We start from the raw sequence: 19,215 nt of genomic DNA on the forward strand, positions 1-19,215 counted from the left end.
CCCTTGTGCTGATTGTCTGAACAGGCTAAGCTATTGTCGGTTCTTCAAAGAGACAAGACTCTTTAAAAAAAAAAATGGGATTAAAAGCTGGCGTCAGTAGAAGTGATGAAGAAGTTGTCAGATCGCCGTAAAAACGAGGGACTGAACGGCCTGCTCCTGCTCCAATGGGCTGATGAGAAATAATGCACCACAGTCACAGATGTCATTTGTGACTTCTGATTAGGGTCTTTTTGATGTTGTGCGGGAGGCGGAAATCTCACTGGGGAGATGAGATGGCAGCAAGCTCAATACCTCAAGACAGAGACTTCGCCTGTAACCACGTTGGCCAAAACCACTCAATACCACAGCCTCACAGACAGAGGAACCTCCAGCAGGTCTCAAGTCTCGTCACTCCGACCAACTGGTCTGCACCCTTGCACCAGATCTAAAGAGCCAGTGTGCAGTAACTCACCTGAATGGGCACCGCCTGCTGCAGTACCACGGGTGAAGCGTAATGGGACATCGGCCTCACCACGTGCAGGTGACGGGGAGTATTAGCCGCCAGGTTACACCGGAGGTCAGACAGCGCCACAAAGGTGTTGCCCAAGAAACGAAGGGCTTCTCCAACAAGGTTGATGATCCTCTGGTCTTCTTCTCTGCTTTCAGTCTGTTGAAAGTAAGGGTGAAAAAGGCTACGATAAATAAATGATATTGCACAAACTTTACACACCTTATTTCTCCTGCTCTCCGGTTTGCACCTCTGTTCTCCTGAAAGGCGCTGACTCTTCTCTGGGGGTGTGTGGGGGGGGGGGGGTGGGTGCGACAGTTCCACACAGATGCTACTCTCATCCAATATCCAGCTCAAGTGACTATCCTTCAAACGCGAGCCTAGACAGCAAGTCAAGCTAGCACACATTGAGGTGGGAGACAGATTTAAACCAATTGCAACACTCTATTGCCATCTCCAATGAGATGAACTAACGCAGGACAGGGATGCAATGCAGAACCATCAAGGCCTGTCGTGCTACATCAGGCTGTGTCTTTGTATGACAGGCCATGGGGTGCCCTTATACAATCAATGTAAAACAATCACGATGCCAGCGCTCCGATCAAAAGCAGGTTAAGGATTGATCTGATTGAGGTTCTTCGCATTTTGAAAGGAATTGATAGGCTAGATAGAGAAAAACCTTTTCTGCTGGTGGGGTAAGTTTAGGACGAGGTGACATAACCTTCAAATCAGAGCCAGGTTCAGGAGAGAAGTTAGGAAACATTTCTTCACACAAAGGGTAGCAGGAAAGTGGAACTCTCTTGCACAAAAAGCAGTAGGTGTGAGCTCAATTAATAATTTTTAATCTGTGATCAGTAGATTTTTGCTAGCTAAGGGTATTAAGGGAAATGGAGCCAAGGCAGTAGATAGAGTAGGTTACAGATCAGCCATGATCTTATTGAATGGTGGAGCAGGCTAAATGGGTCTACTCCTGATCCCAAACATTCCAGTTGTGGTTGAATAGATAATTTCTAATGGGGAGTTGCTGAACATAATGTAAGAAATAGGAGCAGGAGTAGACCATAAAGCCTGATCCACCATTCAATAAGATCATGGCTGAACTTCTACATCAACTCCACTTCCACTCGCACAATCCCTTGATTCCCTTAGTGCCCAAGAATCTATTGATCTCAGTTTTGAATATACTCAATGGCTGAGCATCCACAGCTCTCGAGGTAGAGAATTCCAAAGATTCACAACCCTCCAAGTGAAAACATTTCTCATCTCAGTCAGAAACGGCCAACTCCCTTCTGCTGGTGAAAAGACTGAAAACGGAAAGACTTTAAACTTGCACACATAAAGCTGCAGAAAGGAGCAAAGGGACGTTACGATTCGCTGGTCGTACGTTGTTGTTGTAGTCCGCAGTGGTGGCTGTGCTCAGGATCTCCTGGTATCTCTGCACGAATGGCTGCAGTCTCACCTCCACCCGCTGGAGTTCTGTCAGAACCTCGAGGTACTCTGTGGGGGACGGGTGGCTGAGATAGAGCAAGAAGTCCAATGAGCTCACAAATTCTGAACAACAGGCCTGTTCTTTCATCAGTCTACCCACCTTCTCGCCACATTCCTCAGTTTCTTCTTCCACGAAGAAAAACCCTTCTCCACTGAAACCCTTTCAATGTCCTTCCCAGACTATTTATTCCATAATTATTTCTTTTTGGGTGAAAAAGTTCCCTTCTTAATGCCAAGTACCATATTTTCAAAGTTTTGGTGCCTAGGATTTGAACCCTTCTCCTGCAGTAGTTTCGTCAACTCCTTTTCTAACTTGAAAACATTCTCAAGATTATGGTCAGCTCTTAAAAGTTTCCTCCTTTACAAAGAATTTTTAAAAAGAAATTGAATTATTAAAAAAAAATCACAAATTCCTTAACCCTTTTTTTTATGTAAGATAAAACTTTTAAGAGCTGACCATAATCTAGAGGTTCAAATTAACGTTCCTGAGATCAGAGTTCAAATCCCAGCATGGCAGTGGGGGAATTTAAGTTCAGTTAAGTAATCAAACTGGAATAAAAAAAGTTAGCACCAGTAATGATGATCATGAAACTACTGGATTGTCGTAAAAACCCATCTGTCTCATTAACGTCCTTCAGGGAAGGAAATCTGCTGTCCTTACCTGCTCTGGTTTAGCAAGCCACTCAGCTGTATCAAAACTGATAAGTACAATATGAATAAAATCAGAAAGAACATTTGGCACCGACCCTTAGCACCGGGAAGGAAAAAAGCAGACCCAACCCGGTCAACATCCTCCTCAACAGCACGGTGGGTGTACCTACACCACATGGACAACAGTGGTTAAAGATGGTGGCTCACCACCATCTTCTCAAAGGCAATTAGGAATGGGCAATAAATACTGGTCTTGCCAGTGGTGCTTACATCCCATGAACAAATATAAAATATATAGTAATAGTGGTGCCGTTCCACAACTATAAAGACAAACAATATACTGCAAGGTTTCTGAACGTGCTGCTGAGGTTCCATTAGCAGGCACACAAGGGGTGACCCTGGACAATCTACCAATGAATCCCATTCAAACCAGGAACTTCCTACGGGGAGAGATCTGAGACGATTCCCAGAATGACATTACCGAGGAAGAGAGAGATTCAGTGACTTTTTTTGAAAAAGAAAATCACATTAAAAAAAAAGGCTTCTGAAATGAAAAGCCGAGGAAGCAAGCATTTTGCCACAATAACATTCTCCTTGTCCTTATCCTTGGTGGAGCTTTCTTTCACTGTTGAAAACACCAGCCACTGATCAGTTGCCTCTGCTGTTTTTTGTAAACACTTTGAGAGCTGATTTTCAGCGAGTGTTGAGAGCCACTTGAGAACACTTCTCACTCACATGATAAATACAAGTTAAAAAAGAAGAGCATTCAGCCTGCCCTGACTACTCCATATTTAAAGACCCCACAGTGGATGTATCACAGCATCTGCCCATGAAATGGCCCAAAGACATTTGGCCACAATACAGTACCCAAAAGGCAGTTCCATAAGTTAGTCACTGTGAGCAAGGATTTCCCTGACATATGTTCGAAATGTCATTTTTGCTCAGTTTCAAATGGTACCCTTTCTCCCACTGGTTAACGAAGCAATATTTCACTTTGCCATAGGATGTCGCCACCAGATTAAAGGGCAACAAGGACCCCAACCTTACATGAAATCGTTTTCACAAAATAATCAGAAATTTTATTGGAGGTGCAACGAAAAAATAAAATCAGAGCCGAAATTTAAAAAGACTTGCATTTACTTGAAATGTGATAATTCACCAGATGATCTGAATTAGTCATGTTAGTTGAGGGATAAATATTGGCCAGGACATCGGGGAGAATGTCCTGTTCTCCTTCGAAATAGTGCCGCAGGATCTTTTACATCCGTCCGAGAGGACAGACCCGTTTAAACATCTCATCTGAAAGAAGGCACCATCGACAGTGCAGCGTTCCCTCAGATTTCCCTCAGTCTACTTAGATTTTGTGCTCAAGTCTCTGGAGTGGGACTTGAACACACAACCCTCTGTTCGGAGGCGAGAACGCTACCACAGGCTGAGCCACAGCTGACACCTCATGGGGACAGCGTCCGTGTCCTGCATTTTATTTTCCATTTAACTTCTTACGCATATAACAAATGGAGGGAGAGGTCCCCAATGAACCTCACGAGCAGACCTTGTTGGAAACTTTGCAACTGACACTTACTTGGGCCCAGGTGGGGCTTCTTCAGTCTGCGTGGTAGCCGACGACAAGCCCACGTTGGGTTCAGTGCCTGTTGATGTGCTTGTACTTTCCTCAGAGCTACCCTCCACTGCAGCTTCTTGAGGCAGGTCAGTTGCAGCTGCCTGGGGCTCCGTGCTCGACGTCTCCATGGTCTCGCCTGCTACTGGTGCGGTTGGTGCTACAGGCTCTCCCGGTAATCCTGTGGCACCCACAGGGCTCTGTGCTGCCTCCTGAGGAGTGCCGTTTGTATGACCCTGTGAAAGGTTTTAAGAATGTTGTTTAACTTACAGAAAACATAACCAGACTGGGCAATACGTGATTGCTGGCTTGCTTGAAGTGGCTTAAAAATCGCACAAACAAGAGGAGGCAATTTTTGCTCCAACATTTGTTATCCAAAGCAATGATCTTACCGCTTTCCCATATTGTTTTAATATCCTTACTTCCCAAGTATATCTGATGAAAGGTTAAAGACCTCGGTTTTTCTCTCCAGCCACAGATGCTGCCTGACCTACTGAGTGTTTCCAGCATTTTCATTTGCTAGAATGGTGTCAGGAATGAGGGACTTCAGCTCTGTGGAGGGACTGGAAAAGCTAGGATTGTTCTCCTTAGAACAGAGAAGGTTAAGGGGAGATTTGATAGAACCAGGGGCAGTTTTGATGAGGAAAATAAGGAAATAAATTGTTTCGCAGCAGAAGGGTCAGAGAACACTGGTTTGTTTGGCAATCACCATAAATCTGAGGTGGCAGGAGGAGAAATAAAATGTATGCAGCCAGTTGTAATCTGGAATGTACTGATTGAAAGGTTGGTGGAAGCAGATTCAATAGTAACTTTCAAAAGGGAACTGGCTAAAGACTTGAAGGGAAAAATTTGCAGGGTTTCAGGGAAAAGAGTAGGGGATTGGAACTAATTGGACAGCTCTACCAAAGAGTTGGTACAGGCACGACAGGCTGAATAGCCTCCTTCTGCGCGGCATCATTCTATGATTCGATTTTAGATTTGCCGCATTTTGCTTTTGCTCCCGAATATCTCTCTCTGTCTTTAACATTTTTATTGATGCTGCATCTACAACCGTCTGGTGTGCAATCTTAAATTTACCTGCAACTTTAGATACCTTATACGAAAATCATTTCCGCCTGTACCATTGTAAAGGCCTCGTTTTTTTTTATTAAGCCAGACGCAAAAAACAAACCCAAAACAAATAATGATGGTTCCCATTGTGGTAGTGGCAGGGGATAAACCTCAGGCCCTCCCCCCACCTACTCAAGGGGTTAACAATGAGCATGTAACCAGAGGGACCTCAAAGCAGAGTGCAGGCTCTCAACCCCAGAATACCTGTGATCTGGAAATGTAATGAAACGCTCAGATGAGTAACTATAGGGACAACTGAAGTTTCTCCTGGATGCCCAAAGGAAATAAAAATCTCCAGGAAATCCAACTTCACAGTTTATTCAAGCTCCCTGGCCCCAGTCTGTAGCTAATCTCCACATGGTTTTAACATTAGCAATGCCCCATATGCTACACTCTTGATTCTATGTAAACACTTTAAGCAAAGTCTGAGAGGGAGAGTACTTTATGTCCTATTGTACATAATAACATTGAAGGGAAAACTTTAGTGAAGCTTGTCAACTCCACAAAGATCTGCCATTCTTATAGATACACCACTAGGTGTTCCTGGCTCCACTGAACACAATGAGCACTAATCTGGAGCCAGAAGGCTCTGCATTCCAGGGGGCAGGCAGCTGCGAATTAACTCTGGCAGATCCAAAATTCCCAGCTACTGCAGCATTCGATAAAGCCGCTCAATAATAATGCACCTTATCAGGGGCATTTAAAAAAAATTAATTCACCGCGCGCCCCCCCCCCCCCACAAGAAATGGGAGAGCATTTTGACATTCAAGTGTTGGCTCCCCATTAAACCGCTTCACCCATTACTTACAGCATGTTCATAAGCTTATCGGCACTCACAGACTAAGGAGAAATAAAATGTACTCAATCCTTTAATATTGTTAAACTTGCACGGTCTAAATTCCTTCAAATTTCTCCCATCAGTAACAGGCCTTTAACAACTAACACCTTGCCCTAGTGCAATGCAACTCACGTGCTCTCCCTAGACAGAACCCAAGTTTGGAAGAACAGAATTGAAAATTACCATGGAAATGTCAGCACCAATAGCAGCCATTTGGCCCAATGTACCTGTACCAAACCAGCTCTACATCGAACCCGACTACTCTAATTCCATCTCTGTTCTCCACCTCACACAATGACATTATTTCTCATCAAGTGTTTTTCTAATTCGCTTTTAAATGCTGCAATTTACTTGGCTTCAAGAACCATTTGTTATATATTCCCTAATCTAAAACCCTTTGCGTGAAAAACCTCCCTCTTCACGGTTTCAATCCTGAATTTATACTCTAGTTACAGACTTGCCAATCAGTGTAAGTAATCTTTCACTCTAACTCCATCCTAAACTTGACACCTCCGCGAGATCCTCTTTTTATCTTTCTTTGTGCTGGTGAATGAAGTCCTAGTTTGTTAAGTCTCTCAGCTTAACCACAGCCTTTCATCCTTAGTATAAATCCTAATAAATCTGTTGTATCATTTCCACAGCTCCAATAACCTAAGAGTGCCCAAATCTCCACATACTGACTGTCCCAACCATCATCTTGGGACAGATTTATCACCTCCTTGCTTTCATGTTTAATATTACTAACTATAAAAGTCAGAACCTCGTTGCCATTTTAAGACTTTTCTCGGCTGTGCTTTTAAGTATCTGTGTAGCTGCAGCCCCTGTTTCTCTATTCAATTAAGAATTTTACCAGTTTAGCATATATAATCAGTTCTCTTCTTTTCATGAAGATACCATCCTTCACATCTATATTTTCTATATACGCACCCTCTTCCCTAATCAGTCAAAGTGTTCCTGTAGCCTCACTTATCCTTTGGTCTGGCCTCTAATTTGGGGTCACCATCAAACTATAATAGCATTCCCATTACGTCCTATAAAATAAAGAGAGCCCCGAACACTGATTCCTGGAACACACCGCTATACATCTCGCTAATCCGAGATATCTCCCATTTACTCCTGCTCTCTAACCCTTAGTCGATCCTCTAACATGCCACTATTGTTGTAGCCGTAGTCCCAAAGGGTCACAGGCAACTCTCTCCATTAGAGAGGTAGTGCATAGCTTGAGGGTCAGCATTGCTCAAGCATGGGGCAGGCCTCCATGAACTACCACAGCCGGTACAGGAATTGAACCCATGCTGTGGCATCTTTCTAGCCAACTGAGCTAACCAACCCCCGTAACATGCCACTATTTTAGCCTTAATGCATTTCTCAGGCTGACACTGATGGCAGAAGTTTCACACAGCCACCATTACACTCCATTGAAACCCTGACTGCAACACCATTTCATCTAGAAATCAGAAACTTTAAACACCGGGTTTTCGCAAAACAGAAGTTTGCTTCTCACCTCCAGTCTGTTCAAGATCCCCTGAATGTCTCTCAGCATGTGCTGTGCCAACACCAGGCGAACTCGTGGCTCACTCTGTGAAAACAGAAAAAGACAAGTATCATTAGCACGGAATACCTCCACGAGACGGAGATATTCTTCTAACAGAACTTTGTGCCGATGGAGAATGATGCTGCCTGTTATTCTACACAGAGCCTGGTGCATTGAAAAGCAAGTGTTCTATCAGCACACTGATCACTGTGGCAGGACAGATCGATTTTTGTCTTCCTCATGCAGTGCAGAGAACGCGCAACCGTGTAAAAAATTTAAGCCAGTTCTGAAGCCCCTGCACTGTTGCATTAAAAAAAAAATTGACCACCAACAGTTCATCGTTTTGTCCTGTTCTGGTCACAAACCAATTTTAATTTTTTGCGTCACAGACGAATGCTCCCACTTAAAAACAGTGAAGCAGATTCAGCACCATAACCTCAAGGGGCGCGAGATCACACGTGTGCAATGGTTGCTTTTGGAACACTCCTGCTCTGGGCTCACATCTTCCCCAACAGCAGCAGCAAGGTCCATGAAAATGGACAATAGCAAAGGTGGCAGTGATTGGTATGTGACCAGAACCCAAAGGATGGGTCTGGGCCACTTTGCCTCTGCAGGCACAGGACAAAACCAGCTGCTGGCACCGTGCCATTTATGTTGCAGGTTTGCCTGCACCAGCAAGGCTCCCAGGGTGAAAGGAAAAAGATTCCCATTTGTCGGTAAATGGCACAGGCAGACTGGGGACGTGCCGTAATTGGGGATGGAAATGCATTAGGTCTGTGCAAATCCATAGGAAAACCCAATAGTCACAGCCTCACCATTTTCATCAAATTATGAGAGAATTTACTGCACAGAAACAGGACTTTTAGTCCAACTGGTATTTGCCATTATTTATGTTCCATATGAACCTCCCACCCTACTTCATCTCATCCTATCACTAAACCTTTCTGTTCTTTTCTCCCTCATGTACTTATCCAGCTTCCCTTTAAATGCATCTATGCTACTGGCCTCAACCACTCCATGTAGTGGCAAGTTCCGTGTCCTAATCACCCTCTGGGTAAACGCTTTTCTCCATCTTATATTTATGGTCCCGAGTTTTGAATTCCCCGACAAGTGGAAACATCTTCTCTACCTCTACCCTATCAAATCCTTGCATAATTTGAAAGACCTATATTAAGGGTCACGCTTCAAGCCTTCTCCTTTTGTTCAATCTTTCCTGAGAGTTATAACCTCTCAGTTCTGGTATTTTGTAAATCATTTTTGCACCTTGCCCAGTGCCTCTTATCATTATTGAACAGTTTTCAAAATAACGTAGTCACTTCTTGTCCAATCTCTTGCACTTCTCCCAGCTAAATGTAGAAAACAGACCATCTCCCCCCCCTCTATGTCACTGCTAATTTCATTACATAACAATCCGCTGGGAGGTGTGCAAGAAACCCGAGGCAAGTCATCGGCACCTTGGCTGATTCTACCTCATCGTTCAAGATTGGACCAGCCGTTTCCCAAATGGTCCTGAGTTGGTGCCTCTGCTGTCTGAACAGATAGTTAATTTCATCTTCTGACGGACGTAATAATCAGCAAAGTTACAGAGGAAACCAGTGCTCCCTCTCGCCACAGCCCAGGTGAGAAAGGAATCAGATACAAGCTCCCACCCTTTGGCATACCGTATTGACACCACACAACACGCCTCTGAAATGCCCAATTCCTTTAACCAAGTGCTGCAGTTAGCAAAAAAGCATCAATGTCCCATAGTATGGGACGACTTGAAAGTTTAGCACCTCCCAAATCATGTGCTGGCAGTCACAGAGATGTGTTCTCTCTGCCCGGTAAATTCACAGAAGGTAGAAATTCCAGCTCACAAGCTCCAATTAACAGAGCAACTAACACACAAACCCGGAAGGCATGAGAAAGCAAGACTTCAGTGATCCAAGTATTTGCAATTCAAAGAATCACAGATTGGTCCCCTTCTGTACTGTAACCATTCGGCCCATTGTGCCTGCGCTGGTTCTCTGAAGGAGCAATTCATCTAGTTCCCCACAGCCTTGCACATTCTTCCTTTTCAGAAAACAATCCAATTCACTCTTGAATGCCTCGATTGAACCTGCCTCCACCACACTCTCAGGCAGTGCATTCCAGACCCGACCACTCACTGCGTGAAAAGGTTTTTCCTCAGGTCACCATTGGTTCTTTTGCCAATAATCTTAAATCAGTATCCTCCAGTTCTGGATCCTTCCACCAATGGGAACAGTTTCTCTCTAACTACTCTGTCCACTCCCCTCATGATTTAGAACACCTCTAACAAATCACCTCTCAGCCTTCTCTAAGGAGAACAGTCCAAAACCTCTCCAATCTATGTAACTGAAGTTCCTCATCCCTAGAAACCATTCTCGTGAATCTTTTCGGCACCTTTTTTTTTTAACATCCTAAAGGCAGTATCCAGAACTGGGTGCAATACTCCAGTTGCAGCTGAACTGGTATTTTATACAAGTTTAACATAACCTTGCTTTTGTACTCTATGCCTCTACTGATAAAGCCTAGGGTGTTGTAGGCTGTTCTATCAAAACGAACCAATTCACACTTACAATTGTAAGCAACAACCAAATTTAACTGTGCTTTATTCCTTCCACCATCTCCCCTCCTTCCCTTCTCACTAGAGGTGCTACTCTGCTCTGGGGTACAGCTCCCTAGATGCCTAGAGCCCTCAGTCCCTCCCTACGACATTTGTCATGTGTCAGCAGATCTTACAAAACAATATAAAAAGTGCCCTTTAACCTGATGCGTGCGCACACATGCTTTCCAGTAAGAAAGTCATTAAAAGCAGAGCGCAATCAGGCGCTGGACTCCTCGCTCCTTTCCCCCTCCCTAACCCAGGGGCATCAAGGATATCTGTTGTATCATAATTTTTTTTTTTAAATATATTTTTTATTTATTTAGAGATACAGCACTGAAACAGGCCCTTCGGCCTGAGTCTGTGCCGACCAACAACCACCCATTTATACTAATCCTACATTAATCCCATATTCCCTACCACATCCCCACCATTCTCCTACCATCTACATATACTAGGGGCAATTTACAATGGCCAATTTACCTATCAACCTGCAAGTCTTTGGCTATGGGAGGAAACCGGAGCACCTGGCGGAAACCCACGCGGTCACAGGGAGAACTTGCAAACTCCACACAGGCAGTACCCAGAACTGAACCCGGGTCACTGGAGCTGCGAGGCTGCGGTGCTAACCACTGCGCCGCCATAATGACCAAGATCAGTTAACCCAGCACAAACAGGGAGAGGTGGGGGGGTCGGGGGTTCCTAGCCTGCATCAACCAGCACATTAGACAAAGCATTTACTCAATTCACCAGAATGCGCGCCTACATGCTTGCAATCTACAAACTCTAGATTTGAAACCAGACCTCAGGGCTTCTGCGAGGAAGTCCCCAAGGCCATCAGATTTCTGTTCTGTCTTTGTTGGCACATTAATTATGTCGCTACATACTTAGAGCATGTTTTCTGCAAAGATGGTATTGTCTTCTTTTCAGGTACAGAGTAACAATGTCTTTCAGAAATTAGGGCAGGGCATCTGTAAAGAGTGCATCAAGATTTGCAGAGGAAACTTTTGAGAATCACTGCTAAAGGCTAAATACTTGCACCGCACCAAGTATTAAGCACCTAGTGTTCTACACTTTTAAAAAGCCAAATTTATAAAGAAAGAAAAACTTGCATTTATATAGCACCTTTCACCACCGTACAACTTCCCAAAGCAGTTTACATCCAGTTAAGAACTTCTGAAGTGTAGTCACTATTGTAGGAAATGTGGCAGCCAACTTGTGCACAGTAAGATTCCACGAACAACAATGTGATAGAGACCAGATCATATTTTTTTTGCAAGTAGTGTTGGTCGAGGGATAAATAATGGCCAGGATACCAGGAAGAACTCAGCTGCTGCTCTTCACAGTTGTGCCATGGGATCTTTTATGTCCACCAGAGAGGGCAGACAGGGCCTCAGTTTGACCTCTCATCCAAAAAAACGGCACCGCTTACCATCCAGCGGTCCCTTAGTATTTATTGAAGCTATTAGATGAAAAACTCACAGAACTCTCTCCCAGAACACAGAAAATAGGAAAATAATTTCCAAGACTGAGCCAGAGAGAGCGTATCCCAAAAAGGTTCAATCTCTAGTAGTAGCACTGAAAAAGCGCGCAATATGACAAGTGTGGGTTTGTAACCACATGATGTTCAAATGAAACAGATTTGAGACACAATGAAGGTACGGTATACAAAACAAAATATATAAATCGGTCACTCATATTTGTAAGGTAAAGTGCAGTCGCAGCACAAATAATTTCAAATGTTTAAGACATTTCTGAGACAGATTCCTGCTTCCAGTTTCCCTCAGTAAACCATCGCCCATACCTATTCTCCATCCCCATCTTTCCAACATGGAAACAGGGACTGTGGCCTGAGCCAAATTCCAACTGTGCTCACTTCACACTATGCTGCATGCAGTCTCTGTCCACTGTACACCCTCACCCTGCATGTCAACTACAAGGAATATGGATCACTAAGACAGAAGAAGCATGATGAAAGGTGGGAATGGACTGCAAGATGGAGGGGGAGAGGAAAAAAAAGAGAAAATAGAGTGAAAGAAAAAAGAGAACACAAAGTTACCTGGATGGGACTCTGTTCCACATTGATGTGCACATCCATCGACGATCCATCACTCTTCAGGAGTGCAAGGGGAAGGAAGGAAAAAAGCACCAATCACAAAATAAGCAGCCATTCCCAGCATCAGCGCACCTGTCAGAATCACCCCACCTGGGAACTGCAGCCTACTATGCTACAAATGAAGTTAGTAGGTGGCCCGACACATTAGAAACAGGAGCAGCAGGAGGAAACCACCTAGCCCTCCAAGCCTGCTCCGCCATTCAATAAGATCCTGGCTGATCTTCTACCTCAACTCCACCTTCTTACACTATCCCCAAATCCTCAATTTCCTTAGTATGCAAAAAGCTATCAATCATCGACTTGAATATGCTCAACGGTTGAGCATTCCCAGCTCTTTGAGTTAGAGAATTTCAAAGATTCACAAACCTCTGAATGAAGACATTTCTCCTCATCTCAATCTTAAACAGCTGACTCCTTACCCCGAGACTCTCCAGCCAAGGGAAATGTCCACTCAGCATCTACCCTGTCAAACCCCTTAACAATTTTATATGTTTCAATGAGATCGCCTCTCGTCCTTCTAAACTCGAGAGAATATAGACCTAGTCTACTCAATCTATCCTCATAGGATAATCCCCTCATCCCAGGAATCAATCAAGTAAACCTCCATTGCACTCCCTCTAAGGCAAGTATATCCTTCCTTAGGTAAAGTGACCAAATGCTACATAGTACTCCAGACGCACTTTAATGTGGCTAACTTCAGGGGTTTCTGCATACCCGGAAAGGGACTCCTAAAATCAGTGACAGTATCACAAGCAATATTAAGACACAGTCAGTCTCTCGCCTGCCGATGAGCCTTCAGCTCCTTTTTTGTTAAAGGAACGTCAGGACCAAACGTCACAATTTATATGACCATTCAGGAAGGATCACTCAGTCACACACGTGCCTTGTGTTGTAGTAGTAACATTCCTCTGCATCATTTGCAGATGCCAGCCAAAGCAGAAACTCCAATTTAAATATGGAATAAATAAATCAAGTATAGAGCTTCAGTTAAATGGAATACAATCTAGGGGCGTGGAACGCCCTGCCTGCAACAGTAGTAGACTCGCCAACTTTAAGGGCATTTAAGTGGTCATTGGATAGACATATGGATGTAAATGGAATAGTGTAGGTCAGATGATCGGCGCAACATCGAGGGCCGAAGGGCCTGTACTGCGCTGTAATATTCTAATTCTAAAAAAAAAAAAAATCTGAGGCTTCAATAGCACTGCCTTGACTAAAATCTAACTTCCCCTGCATGCGCATGGACAACAGGCACTGGACTTCAAAATTAATTGCATACAATGCACTTTCAGACATTTCTGGGAGATGCGAAAAGGTGCTACACAAATGCAACTTTATTTCACATCGCAAAAAGCAGGACAAATCCAACCGGGCCAGTTTCTGCCCCATCAGTCTACTCTCCATCATCAGCAAAGTGATGGAAGCGGTCGTCGACAGTGCTATCAAGTGGCACTCGCTCAGGGAGCCCTAGCAAAACTGGAGTCAATGGGAATCAGGAGGAAAACACTCCATTGATTAGAGCCATATCTAGCACAAAAGAAGATGGTTGTGGTTGTTGGAGGTCAATCATCTCAGCCCCAGGGCACTGTCTTCCTCAGGGTAGTGTCCTAGGCCCAACCATCTTCAGCTGCCTCAACATAACGTCAGAAGTGGGGATTTTTGCTGATGATTGCACAACGTTCAGCACCATTTGCGACTCCTCAGATACTGAAGCAGCCCGTATCCATATGCAGCAAGACCTGGATAACATCCAGGCTTGGGCTAATAAGTGGCAAGTAACATTTGCGCCACACAAGTGCCAGGCAGCGACCATCTCAAACAAGAGAGAATCTAACCATCTCACCTTAAAGTTCTATGGCATTACCATCGCTGAATCTCTCACGAACATCCTGGGGGGGGGGGGTGGTGGGGGGGGGGGGGGGTGTCACAATGACCAGAAACTCAATTGGACCAGCCACATAAATACAGGTCAGAGACTGGGAATTCTGCAGCGAGTAACTTACCTCCTGACTCCCCAAAGCCTGTCCACCATCTACAAGGCACAAGTCAGAAGTGTGATGGAATACTCTCCACTTGCCTGGACGGGTGCAGTTCTAACAACACTCAAGAAGCTTGACATCATCCAGGACAAAGCAGCCTGCTTGATTGGCACCCCATCCACCACCTTCAACATCTACGTCCTTCACCGCCGATGCACAGTGGCAGCAGTGTGGACCATCTACAAGATGTGCTGCAGCAACTCACCAAGGCTCCTTAGACAGCACCTTCCAAATCCACAACCTCTACCACCTAGAAGGTCAAGGGCAGCAGATACACGGGAACACCATCACCTGCAAGTTCCCCTCCAAGCCACACACCATCCTGACTTAGAACTAGATCGTCGCTCCTTCACTGTCGCTGGGTCAAAATCCTGGAACTCCCGAACAGCACTGTGGGTGTACCTACCCCACATGGACTGTAGCGGTTCAAGAAGGCAGTTCACCATCACCTTTTCAAGGGCAATTAGGGAATGGGCAATAAATACTGGCCTAGCCAGCAACGCCCACATCCCATGAAAGAATAAAACAAACCATACCATTGGGATGTAGTGAGCTACAATGGTGGGTGCAACTGCTGTTGCATGTGGAACAGCAGCACTGACATTAAGGCGGCAGAATCAAACTAGTTGGCTAACTGCACATAGAGGGTACATGTTGTTTAGCTCTATCCACAGCCCAGGGAACCAGTTACAAACTCTATAAACCTCAATATGTTGTTGGACTGGTTAAAGTTAGTATGATCATTCAATTCCATTTGGAAAGTGGATGAATTTAGCAGCCTTGGTGACATTCTTTCATATATAAGAGAAACAAGAGTCAACATTGTGCTTTATCGAAATGCTGGTGTCAACCCCGAAACAGATCGCCTGGCTTATTCTTCCATATAAGCTGCTAGCGCGAAGTAGAAAGATTTATATCATGTCTTTCAGACCTCAGGACATCCTGCAAAGTGCTTTACAGCCACTGAAGTACTTCTGAAGTGTAGTCACGGTTGTAATGTAAAAAAACATAGCAATTTGTACACAGCAAGCTCCCACAAGCAACAATGTGATAAAGGACCAGATTATCTATTTTGGGTGTTGTTTGAGGGATAAATGTTGGCTGGGTCACCAGAACTGCCCTGCCATAGGACCTTTTACATCCACCTGAAAGAGCCTCGGTTTAACGTCTCATCCAAAAGATGGCACCTCTGACAGTGCAGCACTCCCTCAGTACTGCACTGGGTGTGTCAGCCTGGATTATGCATCCAAGCCTTGGGAATGGGGCTTGAACCCACACCCACATCTAAGTTACCTGGTTTATTCTTTCAGATGCAGAATGGTGAGTGAGAAATGATGTAGAATTTATTCAATAAGGGATTTGCTAGCTCAGCAGCAGGGAAAATAGGTCACCCAAGTGGTAGCCCTAGATCGCCATGAGTGTTAAGTGCAGGCCACAACTACTAGCTTTAAAATTGACGATCGAACTTGGAACTATGACAATCTCAGACAGAGAGAATATTTTGGGAAATGGAAAACTGGCTCACTGGTGCAGTAGGGAAAGACTGGAGATTGAGGTCGAGGCACAGTGTTGGGAAAATCAAGCTGTATCAATCCAGGCGACAACAATCCTGGGACTGCTTGGTGGGACAGCATAGCAGCACCTTTCCAGCAGGAACGAGTATTGTACCAGGCCCGGGAACGTTTGATGGAGCAGTGCAGAGGGAGCTTTATTCTGTGTCTAACCTGGCCTGAAATGTTCAATAAAAGTGTAGAGGGAGCTTTACACACACTTAAGTTAGTGTTGTACCTAAACAGTGAATGTCCAACGGGTCAGTATGGAAAGAGGTTTATGGTTGTTGTCACCCGAAGGTGCAGCTACCCTAGGAGTCCTCGATAGGACATTACAGAAGCAGCTTTACATTAACCTGTGCTGTAGCTGCACTGGAAAGTGTTGTTTTGGGGGGCAATGCAACAGGAGCTATATGCTGCATCTCACCATCTATATATTGACCTAGAAATTCTTTACCAGCTCAAGGGGCAAAGTGGTAATCTTGCAATATGACCTTTGGCAACTTGCAGCAGCATAAAATTCCAAACTAGGCAAAGAAGTGACCATTCTGATGAAAGGTCCTGAAACGTTAACTCTGTTTCTCTCTCTGCAGGTGCTGCCAGACCTGAATATTTCCAGCACTTTGTTTTTATTTCAGATTTCCAGCATCTGCAGTATTTTGCTTTTACTAAAGAAGTAAGTCGGTGTGTACAATAATCACTGCACAATGACAAGCTTATGTTCATGAAAAAGTTTGCAATTCCTTTGAGGTGGAAAGCCAGAATAAAATGCAGTACAATCCAGCAAAGAAACGCAGCAAATAGACATCTAAAAACAAGAGTTAATCGCCAAATGTTCTCATTTCTCCACCTGTTCCGAAATGCCGATTACAGCAACACGTGAGGTCATTCAAAAGCAGGCTGCAAACAGCTCAATGCAAGCTCGAGGAACAGCACCTGATCTTTCAATTGGGCACTTCCCATTTTCTCAGGTAGCAGGTGCTGGTAATGGTTCTGCCGTAATGATTTACACCTCATCTAGACCCATCCTCTGTTTCCTTACTTGTCCCATTACCAGCCCCTTTGCCTTGCACCATTATCCCTTTCGTCGTTTAAGCACTCCTACCCTCCACACGATCAAAAAACCCTTTTCCTCTTGGCTCTGCACTGTTAAAAACAGTTAAACCTCCAACGTCTTCCAACTCTGGTCATCAACGTGAAACATTAACTCTCTCTTTCTATAGATGCTGTGGAAGCTGCTGAGTGTTTCCAGTATTTTTTTTTTTAAAAGCAGTTATTCTGTGCAGGATTAAGACTAGACTAGTTAAAATGATACATTTACTTTAAAAAAAAAATGATGAAATGAACAGCATGGTCAACATGACCATGACTCCTGTCAGATAATCAGACTCACAGACATTGCTCGCTGCTCAAGATGAAGAATTGAGAGGACAGAGGAAAATCAGAAAGACATACAAAAGGCAATGGAGAATATCAGCGCACAGAGCTGAATGATCGAGACAAGGAGCAAAACTAAGCATCTTGAAAGCCTGAAACATCAACAAAAATATCGCAGAAATTTCTGGCAGCACACAGCAGGCCAACTATCATTTAAACAGGTTAACATTTTGGATGACAGATTCCATCAGATCAAAGTTCTCAGCCAGATACTAGGTGACCTTGTGTATTCTCAGAATATTTTTGCTTTAATCAGTTAGAAAAAGATTAATTCTGAATTATTCATAGGACCCAGCAGTGACAGGGATTTTAAGCAGTTATTTGGCAAATGCCTTACGTTTTTGACCAATGTTTCAGGGACAAAGGCAACGTATTAGATCCAACAAGCTCTCTTTTAGATATCAACCCCACCTTTTCATTTTACCTCTAAGCTCCTTTTTCTTGTTTTCAAGAAGGAATTCATTCTTTATTTATACTGTCTGCAACCAAATTATTCCACAATTCCATTATCCTTTACGTGAAAACTTTCCATTTCTGAATGGAGCTTACACACAGTGATATATGACCCCCAAGAAGTTTCCTCAGGGCAATATCGTGAATAATCCTGGAGCTTTCCATTTAATCACCTTGCTGCATTGCTCCTTTCCAAAGGACAAACTCAACTTGCTTTAACCTTTTCAGCCCATGGCTCACTCAATTCTATCAGCAAGCACCCAAGTCGCACAGAGAGGTCCCAAATTCAATCTCTAGATCTCTGTTAATCTCACCACAGGGTGCCAAGTATGTTGCCTCAGCATTGCTGGATTGCGTATGGGAAACGTGAAGAAACAGCCAAGACTCTCCAGTTATCACCACACAGCGAATCCTACTGGAAGTGGGTGGGAGTTTGGTAATAATTGCCAGGATTACGTGCACTGCCCAACATGGTAGAATAGTCTACTGACTTTCACTCTCCAAGCTAAGCATTCAGCAAAGTATTGGAGAGCTCCCATGGAACCCTACCCCAACAAGCAGTGAATCTCAGAGGAGCGCAAAATACTGGGGCCCTCCCAATAGCAGGAACCGTCTGTCTCTGTTGCCAGTGATTACGTACATATGAACTAGGAGCAGGAGTAGGCCACTCGGCCCTTTGAGCCTGCTCCGCCATTCAGTAAGTTCATAGCTGAACTGATCACTCCACATTTCCATTCAAAGGCTCTGCTTCCACTGCCTTTTGAGGAAGAGAATTCCAAAGACTCACGACCCTCAGAGAAAAATGTTCTCCTCGTGTCCGTCTTAAATGGGCGGCCCTTATTTTTAAACAGTGACCCCTAGTTCTAGATTCTCCCACAAGGGGAAACATCCTTTCCACATCCACCCTGTAAAGACCCCTCAGGATCTTATATGTTTCAATCAAGTCGCCTCTTACTCTTCTAAATTCCAGCGGATATAAGCCTAGCCTGTCCAATCTTTCCTCGTAAGACAGCCCGCCCATGCCAGGTATTAGTCTAGTAAACCTTCTTTGTACTGCCTCCAACGCATTTACATCCTTCCTTAAATAAGGAGACCAGTACTGTACACAGTACTCCAGATGTGATCTCACTAATGCTCTTTGTAGCTGAAGCATAACCTCCCGACTTTTGTATTCAATTCCCTCGCGATAAACAATAACATTCTATGAGCTTTCTTAATTACGTGCTGTACTTGCATACAAACCTTTTGTAATTCATGCACTAGGACACCCAGATCCCTCTGCATCTCAG

The 19,215-nt window shown here is 44.2% G+C and overlaps 1 protein-coding gene across 6 annotated transcripts in view; it reads right to left on the reverse strand.

Moving 5' to 3' along the window:
• The window catches only part of LOC137346172 (large proline-rich protein BAG6-like), a 106,895-nt gene that overhangs the window by 44,296 nt on the left and 43,384 nt on the right, over positions 1-19,215 (reverse strand). For 4 of the 6 annotated variants that reach the window (XM_068009547.1, XM_068009549.1, XM_068009551.1 and 1 more), the window contains exons 6-10: positions 12,391-12,444; positions 7,697-7,771; positions 4,209-4,480; positions 1,872-2,001; positions 452-646 (exon numbers count right to left, since the gene is read on the reverse strand). In XM_068009547.1, coding sequence (XP_067865648.1) covers positions 452-646; positions 1,872-2,001; positions 4,209-4,480; positions 7,697-7,771; positions 12,391-12,444 — 726 coding nt within the window. The remainder of the gene's footprint in view (positions 1-451; positions 647-1,871; positions 2,002-4,208; positions 4,481-7,696; positions 7,772-12,390; positions 12,445-19,215) is intronic. The other 2 variants (XM_068009552.1, XM_068009550.1) reach the window with 1 other exon arrangement.

The sequence above is a fragment of the Heterodontus francisci genome, chromosome 29 (assembly GCF_036365525.1).
Source record: "Heterodontus francisci isolate sHetFra1 chromosome 29, sHetFra1.hap1, whole genome shotgun sequence".
NCBI lineage: Eukaryota > Metazoa > Chordata > Chondrichthyes > Heterodontiformes > Heterodontidae > Heterodontus > Heterodontus francisci.